At 39.3% G+C, this 27,028-nt stretch overlaps 1 protein-coding gene across 3 annotated transcripts; it reads left to right on the forward strand.

The window, feature by feature from the left end:
* The first annotated feature begins 447 nt into the window (after window positions 1-447).
* Window positions 448-26,310, forward strand: LOC132406260 (procathepsin L-like). 3 transcript variants are annotated; one of them, XM_059991657.1, is made up of 8 exons: window positions 448-487; window positions 4,547-4,688; window positions 7,584-7,706; window positions 11,550-11,717; window positions 17,724-17,939; window positions 21,461-21,623; window positions 23,137-23,242; window positions 25,868-26,310. In XM_059991657.1, the coding sequence occupies exons 2-8, from the start codon at window positions 4,554-4,556 to the stop codon at window positions 25,965-25,967; spliced, it is 1,011 nt and encodes a 336-aa protein (XP_059847640.1). In that variant the 5' UTR covers window positions 448-487; window positions 4,547-4,553; the 3' UTR covers window positions 25,968-26,310. The 3 variants fall into 3 exon arrangements, with proteins under 3 accessions (XP_059847640.1, XP_059847638.1, XP_059847639.1); XM_059991655.1 differs by lacking the exon at window positions 448-487 and adding an exon at window positions 3,420-3,440; XM_059991656.1 differs by lacking the exon at window positions 448-487 and adding an exon at window positions 3,420-3,440 and having other exon boundaries at window positions 21,464-21,623.
* The last annotated feature ends 718 nt before the right edge of the window (window positions 26,311-27,028 follow it).

Genomic DNA, 27,028 nt, shown 5'->3' on the forward strand with positions numbered 1-27,028 from the left:
GAAATCTCTCCTTCCAGGTGCTGACAATCTTTAGCATGGTGATATATGCTTCATAATCATTCTAGTCAACGCTGTAGTGCAGGAAATACCATTTATTCTTAACCACCTCCTTTTCAACGCAGGGGGCTGGGGGTACATCAGTACACTGCAAGGTCAATGAATGGAATGTCAAAGACTGTTGAAACACTAATCCAAGGATATCTGTTAGCAGGCCCAGTTATAGAATCCAGATAAACAAAACCTTAATCAAAAATAAGAACTAATAGGAAAAATTATATCTCATACTCCTTTGTTTACCCTTGAAAAAGAGGAATTTGATTTTGAGGTATTGCTCTAAAGGGCATGAAAAGTGTGATATTACTTCTCTAAGTTTCTTAATCAGTGATGTTGCCATATGAACTGAAGGCGGATCCTGGGATGCTGCACATGTATTTAACTGGGATACACCCAATGTTCAGTGAGACTTCAAGGGCACCATCATACCAAGGTGAGTTTGCTAATTCACGCCTTGTGTCTGATTCATCACATAACCTGAGTGGAACAGGGGACAGGATTGGATGGGGTGGAATCAATCTGTGCATATTTTATGCTAAGGTGAATGGAACAGGGAGCAAATTCCTTGGTTACAGTGTTTTGTGGAGTATATACCCGGTAACTTGTTACCTGGATGTTCCAAGTTTGTTACTGAGGCTGGAGTGCTTGAGTTATAGGGAGAAGTTCCATCGCCTGGGACATTTTCCTCTGGAGCATAGACCTTATGGGAATGTATTAAAAGGACATAGATTGGAGGGATAGTGACAGTCTATTTCCCATGGTACCTTCTACCTGATGGCAGCAGCAGGAGAAGAGCATGGCCTGGGTGGTGATGAATGCTGCTTTTCTGCGACAATGTTTCATGTAGATGTGCAGTGTCTAGTCAATTGTAAGACAGTGATGGAACCATTCAATTATCAAAGCACAAATCCTATCCTTACCCCAGCAGTACACCCTAACAGAAAAACTACTCATTTCTTTCTGCATTTTTCCACTGTCCTTTTCTGAATGCCAGTTTGGTGTCACTTTAGATTTTGAAATTGTCTCCAAAATTTGTAAGTTGCAAAAGGGTGATCCAAGCGTCATTCATCATTCATTGTAGAATATCACTTCCTAGTTTGAATAGCTTCCTTTAGTTCCATTTGCTTTATTTCAGGTTCTATTTGAGTTCTATTTTAGGTGCCTTTTTATTGACAGAGATAGGCAGTCACAAGGATAGAAAGAGCCATTACTCGTACTATTCCATAAACATTTACAAAACAAAGAGTACATTTCTGTTTCCACCAAAGGCATTAGAGATCATTTAATGTAAAACAGCAAAGAAAAATGCATGGCATTGCAGTATGCATCTACATATTGTATTACTTGGATGTTGGCCAGCATTCATTGCCCATCTCCTGTTGCCTGTGAGAAGTTGGTGACGAACTACCTTCTTGGATTTCTGCGGTGTTTCTGGTAAAAGGTTCTCCCATGGTGTGGTTGAAGATAGAGCTCAAAGATGAGTAGACCAGTGACAATATATTTTCAAATCAGGCTGGTCCATGACTTAGAAGGAACGTATAAATCCAAGCACCTCCTTCCCTAGACATTTTCAGAGGTTTGCAGTTTTGGAATCACTGTTGGCTTAGCAAAAGTGCCTAACCACAAAGGTTGGTCTGTGTTCACACTTTTGCAATTAAAAGAGGAACAATGAGATTGGGCAGGGCCAGGAGAGAACAACCACATTTCTACAAATAGCTGAACTGCCAGCTCCAAGTACTAGCTTCAATTATTATAATATGCAAATAATGTGTATAATTATTTATGCAGCTATCAGTGCATGATTAATAATCAGCACAGTATAATTATAATTTATTTACAGTGGTTAAAAAAAAAGTTCTGTTATGCAGAGTTTGGTGTCCTGATCTCACAACACTTGAATGGAGAAGTGTTCTGTTCCAAGTCCCTGCAAATATCATTGTGAATGTTTAATCCAGTGTTTGTGGGGCACAGTTCTTGCACTCTTCTATTGTAGAGCCTTTTTAGATGCATTTTTTGTCCACTTCCATTTGGAGTGGGACTGGATTCAAATGAGGTAAGGTCAAGTAAGAATAATTATTTGGAGAAAGAAATGAACAGATATTTTTCTATGACAGTCATGCTTTACGGTCACATTTCTGGTTGTAATAACATTTGCTGAGGAGAACTTGGGCACCAGATCCTGGCAGGCATAATATAGGACTAGGAAGAGTTAAGGAAGAGGGGCATTGGTTGGTTGACACCAGGTAAGTAAAGTACATCACAATCCTGGCACAAATACCTTACATCAAAATCTACAGTCTGCCCGCAGTCTAGTTATCCCTCTAACTTCCACTGAAGTACCAGTCCCACATCCCCAACATGAAACTGACCACATGCTTGTCCCAATCAGATCATTCCCCTTTCCTAAAATTCTGATTTCTTGACAACTTCCAAAACACAGCCTAGGCTCCTCTCATTGATACCTACCCTTCCAACAATGCCAGCAGGTTGAGGGCCAACATTATTTCAGGTAATTGATCTTATTTTGAAAGAATTAAGTCAATCTAAAGTAGATATTGAAAGAACTAAAGGAAATAAAAATACAAGTTGATGGAGGAACTCAACTGGTCAGGCAGCATCTGTGGAGCAAGGGGATAGTTGAGACCCTGCAATGGAACTCAGAGTGTGAATGTGAGGCAGAAATTAGCAAGCAATAGATGGACCCAGGCCAGGAGTTCTTAATGGGCAAATGACCCTGGGTGGGAGGAGAGAGGGGTAGAGATAACGACCGAGGCTGAGAGGTGATCATGGAAATAACAAAGGGCTGCAGACTATGAAATCTGATAAGGAAAGGTGTAGAATGGAACCAAAAGGAGAATAATGGGGTGGGGGGAAAGATAAGGAGGAGGACCCAGTAAATCCAGAATGTGAGTGATAGGCTGATAAACCAGGTCATGAAAGGAAAATAAACTGAAGTAAGTGATGGTGAGGTGGGTGACTGGAAAGAAGGGAATGTGTGAATGCACCTGGGTGAATCAGGAGATGAGGGAAAGCATTGGAAGGGGTGCATGCTACCTCAACTTGGAGAATTCTATGTTGATACTGCTGTGTTATAGACTACCCAGGCAGGCCACGAATCACTGCTCCTGTAGGCTGAGTTTGGCCTCACCCTGGCAATGGAGAAGACTGAAGACAGGCGGGTCAGTGTTGTAACTGGGAAGCATATTCAAATAGCTTGCAGCCTTAAGCTCAGAATGATCATTGCAGACAAATCAGGATTGTGCATGACTTAGAAGGAACATATAAATCCACGCCAGTTCTTCTTTTGTCCTGCCCTCTCCCACAGTTTTTTCTTGCTCCAACTCCCTACGTTCCAGTCTCTTGTGACTCCACTAATCATAAACCATGTGAGTATTGTATTTTTCTATTTAATGGGGCTAAAATATGAAAATGTGAGAGGGATTGCCGCAGTATGATATCAGGACCATTGCTCTCAATTTTAGAGTTGCCTATATAAAACAACTATCCTCATAACTTTTCTGATGGTAGGACAGTGTTTTGCCGCAGGGATCATTGTTAGTCATATTCATAAATGATTTGTATGAGAGTGAAGGAGATATGATTAATAAAATTTAAGATAACCCCAAAAACAGAGTCTGGTTTTCAGTGAACGTCTGAAGTCACAACAATATATTGAATAACTGGGAAGATGGGCAAAGGAACAGCAGATGCAGTTTAACTCTGACAATTGGGAGTTGATGCATACTTGTAGTTAAACTAGTCTAGGACATACACAGTGAAAAGCAGGATACTGGGGACTTGTGTAGAACTGAGGGACCCAGGGACACGATTACAAGAGTCCTTTGAAATTGGCAATATAGATAGACATGCTTGCCTTCATCGACTGTGGCATTGATTATAGGACTTCGGACATCAAGTTACTCTTGTACATTTTACACTCGGCCCAAGTGCAATTCTGGTCACCATGCTATCGGAGGGGTGTGACTGAGCTGTTAGAGGGTGCAGAAAAGATTCACATGAAGGTTGCCTAATCTGGAGGGCTTGTGTTAAGAGGAGAGATTCAATAGTTTGGGACTCTTTTCCCTGGAGTGAATAATGCTAAGGGATTGCCTGATAGCAGTTAAAAAAGGCTGTGCACAGATAGGCTTTGTCCCAAGAAAGGGAACCCTAAAGCTAGAAGGCATAGGCTTAAGGTGAAAGGGGGAAAATCCACAGGGCAAGTTTTTCACAGATCTGTCTCATTGACAGATTTATCTCAGGGCCTATAGAGAAGGTGGTAGAGGCAGGTGCAATTACAACAGGTACATTGATAGGAATGGTTTAGAGAAACATGAGCCAAATGTGGCCAAATGGATTAGCTTAGATAGGGATCCTAGTTGGCATGGATGGATTGGGCTAAAGGGTCAGTGTATGTGTTTTATTATTCAATGAATCTATGAATAATTGGAAATGACCTGCTCAAAGTCTGACGTAATTTCTATTATTTCTTTAGGTTGTCCATGATGAAGTTCACTTTGTTCCTGGGCTTTGTGGTGGGGTTTATTCTGACTGCAGCCTCAGACTACACATTCAACACAGAACTGGATGAAGAATGGGAGAAATGGAAACTACGGCACAGCAAACAGTACACAGAGGTAAAACAGAATTTGTTCTCTGACAGCGTATGACAGGAGGAGGAAAAACAGCCAAAGCAGCTTCATTCTCACTATCTCATCAGTGACCATCTCATTAAACTAACCTGCCCTTGATTCCTGATTGCCACTGGTCTAATATATTACTTCCCCATTGATTACCACAGTGTTACCCTGCTACACTGTCAAAACAAGCACTCCTACCGCACTGATGAATCATATAAATCCCTTTTAATTAATGGATGTTGACACTTGCCCCCTACGTACCTTTACATGATTAAAGGAGGCAGGGGTCACAAAACATGTTAGAACATAACCTGGAGTACGACCAAGAATGGCCAACTGTGCTAGCGGTATGCAGATTAAGAACAAATAAGCAGGGCTGCTGGCTGCTAGCAGAATGGTAGGGTTTTTGGATGATGGGAGGAAGTAGTGGTGGGGTAAAGGAATTGCGCTGCGAATGGTTGTGTTTGGGGAAAGGTGTAGTGAGAGGAAGAGGTTATGCTGGTGCTCAAGTTTTGTGAGAGTAAGTGTTTCTTGGTGAGGGAGGTATGGATGCCATTGATGCGATCATGAATGCTGTCTCATAACTTTTGTGTGGTACCTCAGATAAAGGACGGGTGAAGAACTAGTTCCTGGAGCTGTCAAAATCCTTTCCAACACAAAACCAAAAACACATTGACAGTAGTCTGAACTTGGATATTGGGTAACTCTTGCTTGTACTGCAATTGATGCCAAGCCTTTGGGTACCAAACAATTCATATGGTTGTGTTAGCAAGAATGCTAAGAGTAAATGGCAGGGACCTGGGAAAATTTACACAAAGGGTAGTGAAAATCTGGAATGAGTATCAGAAAAGGTAGTGAAGGCATTTGTAAAGGCACTTAGAATGTGAGCCAGTAGGAGTAGTTAGATAGGAAATGAGTGGAGAGAAATGGGTTAACATGAGCCAGTGGGAGTAGTTAGATAGGAAATGGGTTAACATGAGCCAGTGGGAGTAGTTAGATAGGAAATGGGTGGAGAGAAATGGGTTAATGTGAGCCAGTGGGAGTAGTTAGATAGGAAATGGGTGGAGAGAAATGGGTTAATGTGAGCCAGTGGGATTAGTGCAGATGAGCAAAGTAACCGACTGGTTTAAAATGCCCCATTTTGGTGCTGTACATATCAATGATTTTCTGATTCTGCCATTGGTGAGTTCACCACTGTCAGCTTCCTAGTAGTCACCACTAACCAGAAACTCAACAGCTCCAGTCACATTAATACCAAAATCACAAAAACATGTCGGGGCTGGGGTTCTGCAGTTCTTTTTGGGCAGACACATCAAGACCTTTCTCCATCTACAAGTGAGAGTCAAGTATGTGTCTGGATGAGTACAGCTCCAACATTCACGTTGACACTGTCTAGGATAAAGCAGCCTATTTGATGGGGATCACACTGACTACACTCCACATTTGTTTTCTCTAACACATTACACAGTGGCTTCAGTATGTGGCATCTGAAAACAGGGACAGCATTTACTACTTCAACTACTCTGACAAGCACTTAGCAAGCCCCTGATGCCCCCCACCATCATAAAGATCAGAGAAAGGAAATGCATGGGGTTTCCAGCACTGCCAGTTCCACCCCCCCACCCCACCAGCTCACACACTCTGCTTACTTGCAAATGTGTTTCCAGTCCTTCATCACAACAGGGTTAAAATCACGGAACACCCTGTAAGTAGTGCTGTAGAAGCATCTTCACGTAATGGTTCAGGAAGGCAGCTCAGCCATGGCTTCTCAGCAGCAATAAGCACTGGCCTCGCTAGTAGTTACCACATCCTGAGAAACAAAGAAATGAAACACAGGACATCTTTCATGTCTGGTAATACCATTTTGAATCTGTCTGCTGGGTTATGTGGAGCATTAGTACTTGCGCCTGTGGTTTCAGAAGTTATAAAGTGACTATGTGAATTCACTGTCTTCTCTAATTCCTTAGCCAAGTTCCGTTGTTGAAAGGAAAAGGCTTGATAATGGAGGATGGTTTGGTGGATGGTTAGAAGTGGTTAGCTACAACATGTGTTGCTTGCAAATCAACTTGTAGGATGAGGGCACAGAGGGTCATGGAATATGCTTGTGTTTCCACCTCACTGCTATATAACAGCTCAATGGCCACAGATGACATGCTCTGCCTTCTCCATTGAAGTAATATAATGCTGTCTCATCTAACACTCTTCAGGCAGCTTCTGGTGACTCTGGTTGTCTGCCACCCTGTAAGAGAAAGGAAATTTGCCCTTGAAGGTCTGTATTCTAACAGTGGGTAAATGAATGTTAGGTAGGTGATGTACAATTGACGGAGTTTGTGGGTAAAAGAGAAGTAAAGATGTGCTGCAATGAGTTGCACAGGATATGTCAATCAAGCATGTATTCAAAGCTGGTGGTTGCACATTAAAACTGTTGAACTGTTTGCAGCATTGAATGCAACAGGCATTGTCACACTGTATTGTGTGTGTGTGTGTGTGTGTGTGTGTGTGTGTGTGTGTGTGTGTGTTTGAGACTGATGTCAGATATCTCCTCCTGGGCCGACTCACCAATGTTAGATAACACTTCAAACTAACCTTTCCCAGGTTCTGCCATTCTTGAAAGTGTTCTGAATAAGCCTCAATGCATCCTACCACAGCCACCATGTACCGCCCCTTTAAGATGAAGGCTATTTTCAAATGGCACTGGTTATTTGCAAAATTGACTGACATGGTGAAATGTTGTCCCTACATGTGGAATAAGTCTCTTGTCTCAGACAAACTAGGGGCAATTTAAACATTGCTGTAAAGCATTAATTCAGATTTTGCATGCAGCCTTTGAAAAATTTGTAGAATGATAATGTAGAAAGGTGCTACAGATTGACGTCATGATGTCTTTTTCAGGACGAGGAGATCAACAGGAGAATGATTTGGGAAAGTGCCATGAGCTACATTGAACAGCACAATCGAGAGTATGAAATGGGGAAGCACACATTTACTGTGGCAATGAACCAATTTGGAGATCTGGTGTGTACAATATCTAAAATATTTCTCTATCAGATGCTAGTTATGAGGTGCTTTTAGTGACTGAGCTGTTTGCACTCATTGATATCATGTAACAAAGTCCAATCTCTTTTGTCGATGTCTGATTCTTTCGTCTGATCCCTTAACATCATATTTCATTATTTCTGCTCACCATCGTGGTGAGCTGCTGCCAAGAGGCTAGTGCCACCTTTGTATTTGCTGCTGTGAAGTAAAGAAACATGATGGCCGCAGATGCACCAGAACAGGAAGCACTAAGGAAATGATAACCATATACAGGTTGTGTTACATGCCTCCCTGATCCTCACTCCTTCACTGGAATAAAATAAGCTTCGATAATGATAATTATTATAAGACAGTTGTTGGAAAATTGGTGAGAAACAAAGTTGACTGTGAGAATGAAAATGAGAAATATTGACACTTAGTTCAAAATGTCAAGAGATTCTGTAAGTACTAGAGGTTATATTCACAACGTAAGATGGCTTCTACAATCACAATAGAAAGTGGTTCACATTCAATTAGATGCATGAATAATAATAGCTCCACTTCTGAATGGCCTTTTTGGGTTTTTTTCAATTTAAACATGGAAAAGATTCTGAAGAAAAGTGGTTTAGAATTTGTTCACAAAACAAAGCTTTAATTTAAAAAGGTACTATAAGTCATTTGCCAGTTGAATTCATACCAATCAGATAGATTTCCAATTATGATGTACTAAAGCACTTTCCCTGGAGTCTAGCACATCTAATTTAGGACTCATTTCTGGTAGAAATTTCATCTGCTTTGTTTGGAACCATAACTGTCCCTTTCCTTCACAGAACAAAAGTGTCTTTAATAATACCATAGGCTCATACTGAGTATTATTTAAGAGGATAGACACGTCTTTCTTTCAGCCACAGACTGCAAAGGACAAACCTCACATAGACTAACTAGCCCAGGGTCCCAATTAGCACTGCCGTACCCCATCCACACACCCAGGTTATTTTAGCAGGGTGATCCCTGAAATTAAGCAGCCAGAAATGAAGGAGATAGGTTGCTGAAACAGAAATTGTACCCTCCCCACCATATCAGAAACAAGTAAAAGAGGAGAAAGACATGAGGAGGGAGTTTTTGCAAATAAGTACCCGGGGCCTGACGGAATATTCCATAGGCTGCTCCATGAGGCGAGGGAAGAGACTGATGAGCCTCTGGCTAGGATCTTTATGTCCTCGTTGTCCATGGGAATGGTATTGGTGGATAGGAGGGAGGCAAATGTTGTCCCCTTGTTCAAGAAAGGTAGTAGGGATAGTCCAGGTAGTTATAGACCAGTGAGCCTTACGTCTGGTGGGAAAGCTGTTGGAAAAGATTCTTAGAGATAGAATCTATGGGCATTTAGAGAATCATGGTCTGATCAGGGACAGTCAACATGGCTTTGTGAAGGGCAGATCATGTCTAACAAGCCTGTTAGAGTTCTTTGAGGAGGTGACCATGCATATAGATGAGGGTAGTGCAGTGGATGTGATCGACATGGATTTTAGTAAGGCATTTGACAAGGTACCACACAGTAGGCTTATTCAGAAAGTCAGAAGGCATGGAATCCAGGGCAGTTTGGCCAGGTGGATTCAGAATTGGCTTGCCTGCAGAAAGCAATGGGTCGTGGTGGAGAAGGTACATTAGGATTGGAGGGTCGTGACTAGTGGTGTCCCACAAGGATCAGTTCTGGGACCCCTAATTCTTGTGATTTTTATTAACAACCTGGATGTGGGGGTAGAAGGGTGGATTGGCAAGTTTGCAGACAACACAAAGCTTGGTGGTTTTGTGGATAGTGTAGAGGATTGTCAAAGATTACAGAGAGACATTGATAGGATGCAGAAGTGGGCTGAGAAGTGGCAGATGGAGTTCAACCTGGAGAAGTGTACACTTTGGAAGGACAAACTTCAAGGCAGAGTGTGAAGTAAATGGCAGGATACTTGGTAGCGTGGAGGAGCAGAGGGATCTGGGGATACATGTCCACAGATCCCTGGAAGTTGCCTCACAGGTAGATAGGGTAGTTAAGAAAGCTTATGGAGTGTTATCTTTCATAAGTCGAGGGATAGAGTTTAAGAGTTGTGAGGTAATTATGCAACTCTATTAAACTTTGGTTAGGCCACACTTGGAGTACTGTGTCCATTTCTGGTTGTCTCACTATAGGAAGGATGTGGAAGCATTGGAAAGGGTACTGGGAGATTTATCCGGGATGCTGCCTGGTTTAGAGAGTATGCATTATGATCAGAGATTAAGGGAGCTAGGGCTTTACTCTTTGGAGAGAAGAGGATGAAAGGAGACATGATAGAGGTGTACAAGATATTAAGAGGAATAGATAGAGTGGACAGCCAGTGCCTCTTCCCCAGGGCACCAATACAAGAGGACATAGTTTTAAGGTAAGGGGTGGGCAGTTCAAGGGGGATATTAGAGGAAGGTTTTTTACTCAGAGAGTGGTTGGTGTGTGGAATGCACTGCCTGAGTCAGTGGTGGAGGCAGATACACTAGTGAAGTTTAAGAGACTACTAGACAGGTATATGGAGGAATTTAAGGTGGGAGGCTATATGGGAAGATGGGAAGCAGGGTTTAAGGGTTGCTACAACATTGTGGGCCAAAGGGTCTGTACTGTGCTGTACTATTCTATGTTCAATGTTCTATGGATGTGCCTGGGAAGGATCACTAAGGGCAAGAGTGTCCTCAGTAAATAGTGATACTTTGGAAACCTTCAACTCTGGTTCAATACCCCTTCCAAGTGTAAATGCTGAGGTCATACCAGAAATGAAAGGTTCCCCACTTTGCTATTGGGACTATTTTTGATAACTCCATAGCAGCAACGAACAGCAAAGAGTTTCATTAGAGATAACCTGTGAAGGATCAGAGGCAGGGTTTCTGAGAGTAAACCCAGACTTTACTGCAAGAATAAGCATCTGTTTGGTTGCTGGTTAAAAATCTCAAGTAGCTACATTGTTCTCAATTACTAGACAAGGGTCACCCTCTCAGAAACATTTCCTGAGGATTCCTGCAGGCTGTTCTTTCTGCGGTGAGCTACATCATGCCTTTACGGTGCTGCAAAGTTAAGATTAGTTCCACTGAGAAAATAAGAAGTACTTCTGATAATGCAGCAATAACATTCACAACTGGAGCTGGCATTGGACTATGGTGCAAACATTTGAAAAAGGCACATATGCTTACGGCCTTCTCCTTAGCAAGTTCTTGCCACGAATGCCCTTTGTAGGAAGAAGCTGTTACCTGGACAAAAACTTCTTCATTAGCATGGGTTGGTTCCACTCTCCATACCTCACACCACCTTCCCCGGGTGACTTTGCCAGGCACTTCATCAATTACTGTAGCACACATTTATGCTTTACCAGTATTCCCCAGTAGCTCTTTGAGCATGGCTGTATTGTGGCATAGCCCATTAAGAGCAACTTCTTGATTCCAGAAACATATCGCTATTACAAGAAACTTAATCCCCTAGTATCCTCAGCTCATGAAACATGAAGGAGATTGTTAGTGAACTTTGAAAAGCTGCTAAAAAAAATCTGGTTTTGGAAACTGTTTTAGAGGTGCCATGATCATTGTTTTAACACCAAAAGATGATGTAGACAGCTTCTAGAGCAAAGTAGCTATAAACACTTTGGCTGTCTTGGCTGAAAAACTGGATTTCAGTCAAACGGTATGCAGGAGCATAAGAGTGCTTGATACTCTCATCTCTTCTGATATTCTAAACTAAATATTGGTGCTTTGTAATCCCAGGAGGTTTCCTATCCTCCTCCTCCTCCATATTCCTCATGATCTATTACTTCAGTATCTTTGCAATTGTTTTTCTAGACCAATGAAGAGTTCAATACACTCATGAATGGTTTCCTCAGTAACGAAGCTGAAAATTCAACAGAGGAAGAATTTGAGGAATTTGATGATGATAATGAAGATGGTTTCGAATTACCACGTACTGTTGACTGGAGGTCAAGGGGTATGGTTACGCCAGTGAAAAACCAGGTAAATATCGGAAAACAACAGTCCAGCCCAAATTGTGACATTCTAATGATGTCTTTTAGGAACCAGTGAGGTTAACGTCTTATTTATCTGAAAGTCCTGCCCTACTTGCTAGATAATTCTACTGCTGTCCACTGAGTTCAGCCACACGCATGGAGTCATGCACTCGGTAAAATTCATCCTCAATCCCACATTGGATTTTGAGAAGGAAGGTATAGTATGCATATTCCTGCAATAAGCGTACTGTTCTGTGTTTCCCAAAACTAGTTTTTTTCAAGTCAAAGAAACTGAGTGTCAGATGTGGACTACAACATTGATACAATGCTACATTAGGAATTTAGAGTACGTTACAAATTCCATTACAGTTGACGGCATTAGATCGATCCTCAGTACATAGAATGAATTTGTAATTTATTTCAAAATATACTCTTCATGTTGCAGGATATTATAGATTCTAAGATGCAATATACAGATAGAATTAAAACAAATTAAATCAGATTTTGAATTAAAACCTGGTTATTCTCGAAGTCAACTGTGTCATGAGATACACTCTTGACATATCCAAGATCTGCATATATACCTTCATTTTGTCCTTGTTCCTGAAACCTTTAACATAAACAGCTCTCAATATTACTTAACTAAGCTTCACATTCCATCTCCAAGTAAGTTAAAGTATTTGGTAAAAGCAGTAAGAAATGGAATGTTTTTGGATGTTATATTGAGTCCCGTAGTGTCCACAGGGCCTGCAGCCCACAATATCCATGCTGTCTATGGTACCTACCTAACTAATTCCACTTATTGACACTAGGTCTGTAGCTTCTGGATCTCGGCAAAAGAAGTATTTGTCTAGCTACACCTTAAATATTATGAGAGTATCTGCCTTCACTATTGAGACAGCACATTCTAGATCACAACCACCCTCTGAGTGAAAGATATCCCCTTCAGATCCCTTCTAAACCTCCTCACTCTCACCTTAATCCTGAATCATTTGACTTAGACACCCCCACAAGGGCTTAATGAGTAGAACCATTTCCTCATGGCACCAGAGTCCTGGGTTCAGTCCTGCCCTTGGGTTTTGTTTGTGTGCAGCTTGTACCTCCTCCCTCTTAGGTTGACCAATGTAAACTGCCCTGCTGTAGAAGTGAATAATAGAAACAGAGAAGTCAATAAGAATGTGGGGTTAAAACACAAAATTTTAAAACTGGATTTCTGTAGGATTAATGTAACTGGATGGTGATGGTCAATTCAGACTCATTGAGCAAATAGGTTTGCTTTTGTGCTGTGTCTCTGTGATTAAGGGCAAGGCCATGGCTGTAATCCAAGATGGAACTACTGAGGGATTGACCGGAGAGGTTTTTGGGTGGAGCTGAAGGATATTGAAAAACAAAGGTTGCCTTGTTGTGATTCTGCTAAAGGCCTCCTAATAGTCAACAAGAATCAGAGAAACGGACATGTAGGGAGATTGCAGGAAGTTGCATGTTATCAAGATTGGGACTTCCATAGTGCTAAGGGCATAGATGTTGTGGAATTCATTAAAGCAAGTGTACCAAAAACTTTCCTCAGGCAACATATAGAAGGCCAAACTTGGGAGAGGGCAAAGCTTGACCCACTCTTGGGAAATAGGGCAGGACATGTGAGTGGGGGTGCACTTGGGACAGTGACCATAGTTCTATTAGATTTAGATTACTTATAGAAAGAGCCCCAAGTTCTTTTCTTTTTCAATATGTTTATTGATTTCTTACAAAAAAGAATACAGAATACAGGAAGATATATATCATATATCAATTACAATATATTTGAATCACACTTATCGTCTCATTACCCCAAATTCATGTAAATTAAATTGAATCGTAATATTGCAAAGTAATAATTTTATTATACAAAAAAAATCTACACCCACTACCGAGAAAAGCTGTTTGGTAAAGAAAAAAAAAGGGAAAAAAATCCTTATCATATAGTAAAACATATCATTAGCCAACATCTATACTTGATAACAAATCAAAGATTTTGAAAATAATTCAAAAAAGGTCCCCACAATGGTAGAAAGTCTTGTCTTGATTCAGAAATTGAACAACAAATCCTCTCTAAATTTAAGCATGACATAACATCACTTAACCATTGAGCATGTGTAGACAGAGCAACATCCTTCCACCTAAGCAACATTGCCTGCCTAGCTATAAGAGAAATAAAAGCCAAAATGTGCAAATCAGGTGTCTCTCAAGATAATATCTTTTCCTCCAACAATACCGAATAAGGCAGTCAAAGGGTTTGGTTTAAAATTTACTTTAAAAAGTACAGAAAAAGTTTGAAATACATCCTTTCAAAATTTTTCAAGACTTGGACATGTCCAGAACATACGAATTAATGAAGCCTCTCCATTGTTACATCTGTCACAATAGGGAGATATGTCTGAAAAAAAAACGAGACAGATTATCTTTAGTCATATGGGCCCTATGGACCACTTTAAATTGTAGAAGGGAGTGAAGGGCACACAACGATGAACTATCAACAATTTAAAAATTTCAGTCCAAGTCTCCTCAGAAATTGAAGTCTGTAAATCTTGTTCCCAGAGATTTTTTAATTTTGTCTAAAGGAACGTTTCTCATTCCCAGCAACATACAGTAAGTATTAGATATTGATCCATTATGAAAAGATTTCAAATTAAAAATTACATCTAATAAATTCTTATCAGGACATTTAGGAAATGTATGTAATTAAGATCGCCGAAAGTCTCTAATTTGTAGATATTGGAAAAAGTGGGGTTTTGGTAAGCTATATTTAGCTGACAACTGCTCAAACGAAAAGAGACTTCCTCCAACAAATAAATCCTGGAAGCATTTAATACCCAGTCTATCCCAATCTTTAAAAATTACATCAGTCATAGAAGGTTTAAAAAATAGTTAGAAAAAATGGGACTTGAAAGAGAAAATCTCAATAAACCAAAATATTTTCTAAATTGTACCCAAATCCTCAAAGTATGTTTAACTACAAAATTATCAGTTAGTTTACTTACCTCGATTTTACCCTAGCGTTAGTCCTGTTTGTGATGTGTAAAAGTGGTGAGGCTTCCCTTATTCATATGTACTGGGTCTGTCCTAGTCTAGAGAAATTTTGGAGAGAAGTTTTCCTAACCTTATCCCACGTTCTTATCTGCCACTTAGAACCTAATCCTCTGATTGCTCTTTTTGGTACCTTGGGTGAGACGGATATACATTTGAGTCCAACTAAACGTCGAACATTATCTTTTGCTTCTCTTTTGGCTAGACGTTTAATTCTTCTTAGGTGGAGAGATGTTGCCCCACCCACTCATGCTCAATGGCTTAACCATGTTATGTCCTGTTTAGATCCTGAAAAAATTCACTACTCACTTCTCAATTCGGACATTAAGATTCATAAGGAGTGCAGACCTTTTCTTGAATATTTTCATAACTTCTCTTTAGATTAAGTTTTTTTTTCAGTCCCTTACTTTCAGCTTTTTTTTTCCCTTGGTAGTAGGCATTATTATCTTTTGTTCCTATTTTCATTTACAGTTTTGGGACTTTGAATGCTCTAATTTATATTTCCTACATCTTGCAGTGGTTGGTCTGGAGCTTTTTTTTCTCTGTGGGAGGGGGTGGACACTAACTTTACATGACTTTATTTTGGGTGCCTTTTCAACATTATTTAGAACCATATTATTGTATGTTTATCTTGCACTGTATTAATCTCTTATTTTGTAGTTGGGTTTTTGTCATGCATAAAAAGTTAATTTAAAAAAATTAAAAATAAAGGAATTGAGGATCTGAGAAGAGAGATGATAGAAAATTCATTAACAGAGTTAACTTCTAAAGAAACCCAAACCGGACAGTCCTCTCAGTTAATATAATATAATCAAAACATGAGATTCCGTATATTGACTGCCCAGTGATAAAACCTAAAATTTGGTAAAGTTAAACCTCCATTCTTTTTAGCTTTTTGAAGCTGAACTTTATTTAGTCGAGAGTTCTTATTTTTCCATATATATGAAGATCTGATAGAATCAAGAGAATCAAAAAAGGATTTAGGAATAAACACAGGTAAGGCCTGAAAAAGGTGTAAAAATTTAGGTAAGATATTCATTTTAATAGAATTAATTCAGCCAATCAATGATAATGAAAGGGGCGACCATTTTGATACATTCTCTTTCTAGCCACCAATTTTGTCTACACACTGTGATCCTCTCCCTTCATATTCAATATATTCAGAAGCACCTTAACGAGAAAGTTCTCCACCAGTTATTCTTTTTATTAATTTTTTATGTTTCTACACTACAACAGAAAAAAACCACCAACAAAATGGAGATTTATACAGTGCAAAACAAACGTGTCTAATATACAATTCATAACAATACAGAAAAAGCACCCAAAATGAAGTCATATAAAGTTAGTATCCTCCCCACCCTCCCACTACAAAACTCCAAGCCAACCATTACAATGTAAAGAAAACTTAATCAGAGCTTTCATCACCACAGAGCTGTAAATATTAAAAAGTATAATGTCTTCTACCTAAACTATAACATATTTCACATCAAAAACAGTAAAACTTAACCAGGGAAAAAAGCTGTAAGTAAAGGATTGTAGTACAAAAAAAGGATATACCTTTAATCTAAAGAGGAATTGTGAAAAATTGTGAAAATATTCAAGAAAAGGTCCCCACACCTTATGAAACTTTATGTCCGAATTAAGAAGTGAATGATGAGTCTTTTGAAGGTCTAAGCAGGACGTAATCTCTCTAAGCCATTGAGCATGAGTGAGTGGGGCAACATCTCTCCACCTAAGAAGAGCTAACTATCTAGCCAAAAGATGCAAAAGATAATGTTCGACATTTAGCCGGACTCAAATGCATGTCAACTTCACCCAAGCTGTCAAAAAGAGCAATCAGAAGGTTAGTTCTAAATGGCAATTAGGAATATGAGATAAAGTTTAAAAAAAATCTCTCCAAAATTTCTCCACACTAGAATAGGCCCAATACACATGGGTAAGAGAAGCCTTGCCCCCTTTACACTTATCACAAAAGGGACTAATATCAGGACAGAACCATGATAATTTAGTTTTAGACATATGAGCCCTATGTACAACCTTGAACTGCAAAAGGCAGTGGCGACCACATAAAGAGGTTGAGTTAACTGATTTAAGAATTGAATCCCAAACCTCATCGGACAGAGAAATATTTAAATCATTCTCCCAGGCAGTTCTGATTTTAGCAAAGGGGGCATGTCTCAAGGTTGCAAACTTATCACAAATAGTAGATATTAAACCTTTGCCCAATGGGTTTATACAAAGAAACAAGTCCACAACTTATTTCTCGGGCATCTCAGGAAAGTTTGATATCAAAGGGTTAATAAAATGTCTAATTTGAAAATATCTAAAGAAATTAGTGTTAGGTAGGTTAATCCTTGCAGACAATTGTTCAAAAGTTGCAAAACAATTATCAATGAAAAGATCTTCAATGCCCTAATGCCCTTTCTATACCAGTCATGAAATGTTAAGTCTTGCATAGAAGGTTGAAAAAGAAGGTTATGTAAAATAGGTCTCTACCAGTTATTCTTAATGACACATTGGTAACTTAGGCATTCTTATCTCCTACACCAAAAATTCAATCTGGCTCTGGGCTCCCTTTGGGCTCTTTTTGATGTGGCTCTCATGTTCATCCAGAAATGAGTTGATATGGTCCAGCTTTTCCTCTGACTCTCTGTCAGCAGAGAGAACCAGGTGTCCAGAAGCATGCTAACCTACAGTGATGCTGATCTGATGCCTCATTTATCTTGCTCAAATTCTTCTGTATTAATCACATCTCTGTCCAAAAGAACAATGGTAGACACACCACTTTCATAACTCTGATGTTCATAGTCTCTGTGAGTCTCTAAACATTTCCTAAAAGAAGGCAGGTTAGTTTATCCAGTGTAGAATTGTACTCCATCTCAGTAAAGATGAAAATGATGTGATGTCAACATTGGATTGTTTTTAGTGTGACTGTGTTTCTAATTTCCAGGGATCATGTGGCTCCTGCTGGGCCTTCAGTGCAACGGGAGCCCTCGAGGGACAGTGGAAAAAAAAAAATTCACTTATATCTCTGAGTGAACAGAACCTGGTGGATTGTGATAGAGGATCTCATGGATGCAGAGGAGGATTTATGGGAAGTGCCTTTCGGTGTATAAGGAAAGAAGGTGGCATAGAATCGGAAAAAACTTATCCCTACAAAGCACGGGTAAGTCTCTTTTCAACATTTATTTATTTCCCTAGGTCATTAACAGTGTTAGCTGACAAAGCATAACATACGTCCAAATGGGATGTCCTCTCTGCTCAGATACATACCTTAGTTCAGAAGATGAGAAGATATAATGAGTACCTTATTATAAGCATAGTCATTTGCTAAGAGATTTATCCATTAAGAATAAAAACTGAGCCATTATCTGACAAACTCAGAGTTTTGTATATTGAGTTTAAATCAAGAAATAATCACTTAAATTGTCAGATAAATATTTATACCATTAATCTGCATCAGTGCCATTATTCAATTAAACACATTATATTCAATAAAAGTTAATTTCTTGTTTCTCCAAATTCCTACATGATACAACTAGTCTGAAATTGTATTTGTGTTCAGCTTCAAGTGGTCTGTCATAAACAAAATAAAAATTCCGAGGACGCTACACTTTTGAAAAAATTGTTGCCGAGTGTAATGATTAGAAGTGTTGTTGGGTAAATATTTATACCATTGATCGTTAACACTGATGCTGTTTCTACAGTAGTACACCTCCTGCTATTGAAGACACTCAGAGAATTAAAGTTAAGTGCTATCCTGATTGGTACACCACAAACATCTCCTGACTGTTTTACCAATACCGTGCAGCTTCAGCTTCCTTAAAATTGCTCCTTCGGCAATTCTACACACTCATCTTTGAATTCCTTACCTGCATTATATATGTTGCCAGGGTTTATTCAAAGCAGATTAGCTTTTTTTTGTCTCAGCACCTCTCATTGGCTTCTGATGTCCTAAGTTTTGATATCTATAATAGCTCTGATGTGTTGTGATATTCAAAAAAACGTCTGTGGATGCTGTAAATATCAAATATAAACTGAAAATGCTGAAAAAAAATCTCAGCAGGTCAGGCAGCACTTGTGGAATGGAAATCCGAGTTATTGTTTTGGTTCAAAGCCCCTTCATTCCAACAACAAGTAATTGACTTGAAACATTAACTTGTTTTCTCTTTCCATAGTTACTGCCTGACCTGCTTGGTGCTTCCAGCATTGTCTGTGTTGTGAAACTTGTCGGGGTCTCCGATGTGCAGGGGGATTTCACGTAGGTAAAATATAACAGGAGAGTATTACAACAAGAGACACTAATGACAGCTTTGGTGGAACCTGAGGAACATACGCAGCATTAATTAGTAATTTAGTTTGTTTATTATTGTCACAAGTAGTGTGGTAAATGCTAAAAATAACTATTTTTTTTACATCTCATCCCCTGCAGACATTTCACCAGATTGGTACAAGGGACAAGTCATAACAGAATATAAAATATAGAGTTAGAGCTACAGGCAGACAGTAAGGTTCAAGACCAGAAAAGAAAGATTGTAATGTCAAGAGTCCATCTTATTATACAAGAGGTCCATTTATTAGTCGTATAACAGCAGAATTGAAGTTGACCTTGAACCTGGTGCTGCGTGCTTTCAGGCTTTTGTACCTTCTGTCTGATAGGAGAGAAGAGAGGACATCCAGAGTGGGAGGGTATTTGATCACGTTGGCTGCTTTTCTAAGGCAGTGAGAAATGGAGACAGGAGGCCAGTTTTTGTAATATGCTGAGCTGTGTCTACAACTCTCTGCAGTTTATTGCATTATGGGCTCAGCAAGCAATAATGCATCTGGACAGGATGGTTTCAATGGTGCATCTATAAAAACTGGTGAGGATCAAAAGGGATATGCTTAATTCCCTTAGCCTCCTGGAGAAGCAGAGGCATTGCCACACTTTCTTGGCCATTACATCTATGGGTTGGACCAGGACAACAACTGGGAATTTGAAGCTCACATCAGCTCTATTGATATAAACTGGAACATTCTTACCAAAGTAAATGAGCATTTCTTTTGTTTTGTCAATACAGGGGCAAAGGTGGTTGTCATGTCACCATGCCACCAGACTTTCTAATTCCTTTCTGTACTCCTACTGTCATTATTAGAGATGTGGCCCAGTACTGCGCTGTCACCTGCGATTTGTAGATTGAATTGTAGCATAATATGGCCACACAATTATGAATTATTGAATAAGGGGCTAAGGACGCAGCTTTGTAGTGTACCAGTTTTAAGCACAATTGTGGAGGATGTGAATAATCTCCTCCCGGGCTTCCAGCTGGATACGGAATCAGAATCAGGTTTATTATCACCAGCATGTGACATGAAATTTGTTAAATTAGCAGCAGCAGTTCAATGCAATACATAATAAAGAAGAAAATAAACAATAATAATGATAATAAATAAATAAATCAAGTTCAGTGTATTACAGTATACGGTACATGTATTAACTAGATTAAAAATCGTGCAAAAAAACCCAGAAATAATATATATTAAAAAAAGTGAGCACAGCCAGCTGGTGGCGTAGTGGCATCAGCTTTGGAGTGAAGGCTCCCAAGTTCGAATCCAGTCGGCTCCCTTGCATGTTTTCCATCTGTGCTGGCTTGAGCATCGAGCTAGCAACTCGGCCTCGTAGAAACAAGAAAGCTTGTTAAAAAAAAAACTCGGTCACAACGGTGTCCTGATGACTCCACTCAGAGTTCAGGGCTTTCTTCTTCCTCTTCAAGGGATGAAGCTGTTCCTGAATCACAGTGTTTGTGCCTTCAGGCTTCTGTACCTCCTGATGGTAACAGTGAGAAAAGGGCATGTCCTGGGTGCTGGGGGTTCTTAATAATGGATGCTGCTTTTCTGAGACACCGCTCCTTGAAGATATCCTGGTTACTTTGAAGGCTAGTGCCCAAGATGGAACTGACTCAATTTACAAACCTCTTCAGCTTCTTTCATGCAATATCCCCACCCCTATACCAGACAGTGATGCAGCCTGTCAGAATGCTCTCCACAGTACAACTATAGAACTTTTTGAGTGTATTTGTTGACATGCCAAATCTCTTCAAACTCCTAATAAACTCCATTGTCTTGCCTTCTTTATAACTATATCGATATGTTGGGACCAGATTAGATAGATCCACAGAGATCTTGACAGCCAGGAACTTGAAGCTGCTCACTCTCTCCCCTTCTGATCTCTCTTTGAGGATTGGTATGTGTTCCTTCATCTTATCCTTCCTGAAGACCACAATCAGCTCTTTGTCTTACTGACATTGTTGTTGCTACAACATCATTCCACTAGTTGGCATATCTCACTCCTGTATGCCCTCTCAACACCACCTGAGATTCTACCGACAATGGTTGCATCATAAGCAAATTTATAGATGGTATTTGACTTATACCTAGCCACACAGTTATGGAACCTTGGATTGAAGTAGGGAGAGGTTAAGCATGTAATTGTTGTTATGAGGAGACTTTTCAATATTTACCTTGTTCTCAATTTTTACCCTTTTTAGTCAAATGTTCAAACGGTGGTTGTACCTTCAATTTCCAAAACTGTATGAGTCTAAAATTTGCAAAGCTAGTAAAATTAACAGCATCTATATTACCAGCACTTTGAAAATCACCATGTTGCTGTAATAAACTTCAAAACCTAATGGTTAATTTATAATTTAGCAGGAAGGCTGCAAATTTCAAAGAAGTAGAGCCGTGGCCAGGCTCAGAAGTTGGCGAAGAGTCAGACGCTGTGAACCTTGTTTAGCAAGAGCAGTAGCAAAGGTTGGACCAATTGCTGTTGCCATTAATGCAAGACGTAAAACCTTCCAGTTTTACAAACGAGGTAAGAAGCAAGAATTAGTAATGATATGCTTCACTTTCCATTCCATGATTTATATTAACAACCGTATCCATGCAAACAGATGCTCTGTCAACTTCCTCATCGTCAACCACTCCCATTGAATACTTATAATGGAAAAAACTTATGTTTCTGTCTGCTTTTACCATCCCACTGGCATAAGCATCCTGGTCCTGTTGAAAGCTACCTGTCCATTCCAGTGTTCCCATTTACCAACACCTCCTTTTGCTGTTCGCACTTTCCCTCTCCCTGAAAGGAAATTTCACAAGACCTGCACTCTCCATCCCATATCATCTTGTCTATCCATTTCATTCCAGAGAGGAACATGTCAGAAAACACTGAAATCACCCTTCCACTTTATTCAAAACCTGCAGCTTAAAGATAAAAGATTAGCCTACAAAAGCTTCCTATCAAGTTTTGCATTCCTGTTTTGAATAGAATATGATTAGAATCCCAGCAACTGGAATTGCCATCATTGTTATTAAACTCAATTCCAGGACAGAAATCATAACACATCTTAAAGTTATTTCCTCTCATATTAGCCATTTCTGTCCTAGGAAAAATTCTCTGGCTGTCCATTCTCTTTACGCTTTTTATCATCTTATGCATCTCCATTGTGACCTCTCAACCCCCCTTTGCTCAACTTATTCTCAGAAAACTTGTGCTCTAATCCAGGCATCATCCTAGTAAATCTCATTTGTACCTTCTGTAAAACTTCCACATCCCTCCTGTAATGAGACAACCAGAACTGAACCTAATACCCCAAGTGTGGTCTAAGCAGAGTTTTAAAGAGCTGCAATATCACCTTATAGTTCTTGAACTCAGTCCCTGACTGATAAAGGCCAACCATATTCTTTCTTAACCACCCGATCAACTTGCATGACAACTTTGAGGGATCTATAGATGTAGACCTCAAGATCCCACTATTCCTCCACACTGAGGAGTCCTGTTATTAACCCTATATTCTGCCTTCAAGTTCAGCATTCTAAAGTGAATCACTTCACACTTTTTCTAAATTGAACTGTGCCTGTTACTTCAGCAAACTATCCATCACACCACCAACCTTTGTATCCCCCACAACAATATTGTTGCATCTTTCAATAGTATAGCCAATGGCCTCTTCACATTCCTCATTGTAAAGCACTTTATTTTGAGAAGAATTTTTAAAAATTGATCCCCAAATTGGATTCATTGAAGCCAGCATACTGGCTATACTAACTGTTCCATCTGCTGCCTTTTCTATCCTGACTTTTTTGCTGTGCTCCCACTTTTGGCAATCCCCAGAAACAGCTTAGAAAATATGACAAAATGAAATTAACAAACTTTATACGGATATGGAAATGATACCACGGGACAAGGTTCCTCATTGAATGCAATTCTAGCATCAGACGTTTAACTGGAGTGGTGATAAATGAATGGCAAGATAACAAAGAACAAATTTCAAAGGAATGTGAGGTTAGTCATGTTTTTCAATTATATGATAAATGTTTCCTTCCAGGAGTCTACTATGATCGTCGCTGTGGCCACAGAGTTGTGAACCATGCGGTGCTGTTGGTTGGATATGGTTCAATGAGGAGAAGGAAGTATTGGCTTATTAAAAACAGGTATGTATGGTAAAGGATGAAAGACTAAAGATGAGTGTTCAGCTGATTACCATCTTAAATCAGCAGAGAAAGGAATCACAAGACTGATAGATGAACCAAGAACTATGTTTATCAGGAGAAGCTGACAAAGGTAAAAGCAGGGTGACCTGAAGTCAATCTATAAAATTATAAATTAAATGAATATGCAGAGAATGTTTCAATTTGTGGAAATATCCACATCTAAAGGTGTGTACTGATACTTATACATCCATTGGGAAATTCAAAGAGTGTCTTTATCTGAAGCATTTAAAAAATACAGAATGTACTAACACTGGGAATACAGAGGATGTAATCAAGGAGAAGATGAACAAATACCTGGGTGAGAAAGTACCAAAAATACACTTAAATAGATGAGTTTCTTGTAGAACATTGACATTTGGCTCAAATGATGTTGTAGATGATGTAACTTTGTGACTAACACCATATAAAGTGTACTTAAGTGGATGTGAAAATTTAATATTTGGATGGAAGCTGTCCTCAATTATATCCAATCCTTTCCCACCCTTCTCCCAGTCCGTAGAACCAGGATAGGATTCCTTTTGTCCCCTGCATCCTCCCCATTGATCATCATCTGCAACTTCCAATATTTCCAGTATCTTTCCCCTCTTTTAGTTCAACCATTCCAAAAGGATTCTCCACTCTTTCATGTGTCCCACCACAGGAGATGTAGTTATTCCTCTTCCCTCTACCTTCCAAATTCCAAAGTATGCATTTCATGTGAAGCAATAAATTGCTCATACTCTCTTCAATTTAGCATACTATGTTCACTACTTATTAATATGGTTTCTTCTACATTGGATAAACCAAATGAAGATTGAATAATGTGAAGCTGGAAACCTGCGATCAAATCACAAACCTGATTCTGAACTTCTCTTATTTATCATTTTAATTGTCATCTCACTCACAATGGGGCCTTTCAATCCTTCACCATCTTCATTATTCCAGCAAAGCTCTAAGTAAACTCAATGAACAATACCTTATCTTCTAACCAGCATATTATAGCCTCCAGACTCATCAATTTCAAATAGCATTTACCGGATTTATATTTAATTTTCTACATTCCTTCGTTAATTTCAGGTAATAGTCAGCATTTACATCTCACTTGGCAATCACCTCTATTTCATTTACTTTCTCTTAGTTTCCAATCCATTAAAACCTTCCCTTTTATTGTCTCCTTGCTCTTCCCACTTTCTCAGCATCTGGCAGTTTATTTTATTGCTAACCTTTTCCCATTTCTGACGATCAGTCATTAGTCCGTGAATTAGTTCTTTTTCCCTCATTATGGATGCTGCATGACTATTGAGTATTCCCAAGATACTCTGGTCTATTTGTGGGATGGATTTATGAGGCCAGTAGTGGATAGGATTGGTGGAACAACTCAAGGGAATGTATTGTAGCAGCATCTAATGGAGTGGGTGGATAGAATGGTGGTTTGCAGCAGGAAGCAAAGGAAGGTGGCAAAGTTAGATGATGTGAATGGTATTAATGCTTGTTGACATATTAGAATTGTTGATTGAAACCCACAGTAGATGTGTTGACTGGAAAAACAACACTTGTAAACAAGAAAATAAAGTAATCTGTCCACGAGTAGGCTACTAAGCTTTTCCAGCCTGTTCCATCATTCAATGTGATCATGGCTGATCTGCCCCAGACTCTACACCTATTCTGTGCTATTCCCAGATTCCCAATTAATTCAAAATGCACTTACCCCATATTAAATAGCTCAAATGATCTATTTTCCAAAACACTCCAAGGTAGAGAATTCCAGAGGTTCACTATCCTATTGATTGGTCAGGGCATGAAGGGAGAAGGCAAGAGACTGGGAATGTGAGGAAAATTGGATCAGCCATGATGAAATGGTGGAGAAGATTCAATGGGCGAAATGGCCTAATTCTGCTCCTAAATCTTATGGTCTATGCAAGAAAAAAATTTCTCATTCTCAAATGAGAGTTAATAGTCAACATTTTGATTACTCTCACTAAAGTACGGGCTTTTTGACATTAGATTTAGGGGCAGGTTTTTCCACGGGGGGGGGGGGGGGGTGAATATATGGAATGGGTTGTCAGAGGAAATGGTAGAGGTATGTGCAATTACGACATTCAAATGGGTTCATGGATAGGAAAGGTTTAGAGTGATATAGGTCAAATGCATATAAATAGGATTAGAGTAGATTGCCATCTTGAAGACACAAGAGGTTACACATGCTGGAATGTATAGCAATAAACTAACTGTTAAAGGAACTCAGTGGGTCAAGTGGGGAGACAGAAGTTGATTGTGTTTTGGGTCAAAATCCTGCATTAGGACTGAGAGTGGAGAGAGGCAGGGGTGAGACAGGGCCAGTCACTAAAACTTGTCTCATGTCTCAAGTCTGGAGCCTCCCACCTTTCATAAGCTTGCCTCCACTGTCAAGTCATGGACTGCCTAACTCAAATAATCTATGTGCCTTGATATTAATTTCAATAATCACTTTAAATAATAATTTCCATTCAAAATCCCTTTTTTGCAAAGTATAAAACCTTGTTCTTCAAGATAAACACTTTAACAGAACAGTGAAATTAACACCATCTTGTTTTTTTAATTTTCCAGTTGGGGAAAAACATGGGGTGACAAAGGCTACATTAAGATGGCAAAGGACAGACGCAACCATTGTGGAATAACTAATTACGCACTCTATCCTATTGTGTAACTGCTTCTCAGCCTTTTAGCTAACATCAACTATGTAGTTTAAAAAAAAAAGAGGTCCACCATTCAACCAGAGCTTCAGAACTTGGCCTGAAAATCTGTGGAAATTCTTCTGCTTTTGCTTATTAATTTAGCACTGTTGCTTTAACAGTCTATAGCAAATAAAAACCTGTTCAGGGGAATAATCACAGCTCTGTATCTTCTACTCTGTAGTATAAAATGCAAACTAATGATGTGTTGTTAAATGCAGTCCTAAGTGAGACTGCTATACAAGATGTGATGAGACAATTTATTATAGTGCTGAGAAATTAATAAAAGCTGCCGGCAATTACTTCAACTGTCTCTTTTATTACAAGCATTTTGAATGCTTTTAGTTCTCATTTGATGGCCTTGTTTAATTTAAAGCTATGTGTTCTTTTTTGATGCCAAAATAATTAAAGGCCAAATTGATCAGTGCTTACTCAGCACTTTTCCAGCCTGTCAAACTGCATATTAACACATACTCCGTAGAAGCAAATTCAGACAAGATGTGTTGTTTAATCCAGTCAATGGACAAAGTGTTGCCTAAATTCACAACTTCAGATAAAACACATTAAAACCTATTACCTTTAGAAATAATGTAAGAATATGTGATGAGACTGACACTACTGTGTTAATCACATAGATTAGATTTGGTCAGCATGGATCAGGAAGTAGAATTTCCTCTCCTCTATATCCTTAGTTCAAGTTCAGTGACCTGAGCACAAAACTTACTTCTATGTTGAGAGAGTGCTGTTTTTTCAATGAGGAATATATTGAACTGAGGTTCTGCTGGACCAAATAATTGAATTCCAGAGAACTGATGTGTTACATCTCCCGTGGGTAGCTTGTGACTGTCTTATGACCATGATGTAATTGAGTATCTGGTGAGCTTGATGTAATGGTCTTGTGAAGGTGGGGTGATGTAATTTCCTGCCAGTGTAAGGTCACACGATGTAACTTTCCCACCAGTGTGAGGAAATGTGATGACATGTTCTCAACAGGTATGAAACTGAGAAGTCTGCTGTGACGCAGAAGTTTTTGTGT

The sequence above is a fragment of the Hypanus sabinus genome, chromosome 16, assembly GCF_030144855.1.
Source record: "Hypanus sabinus isolate sHypSab1 chromosome 16, sHypSab1.hap1, whole genome shotgun sequence".
Taxonomy (NCBI): domain Eukaryota; kingdom Metazoa; phylum Chordata; class Chondrichthyes; order Myliobatiformes; family Dasyatidae; genus Hypanus; species Hypanus sabinus.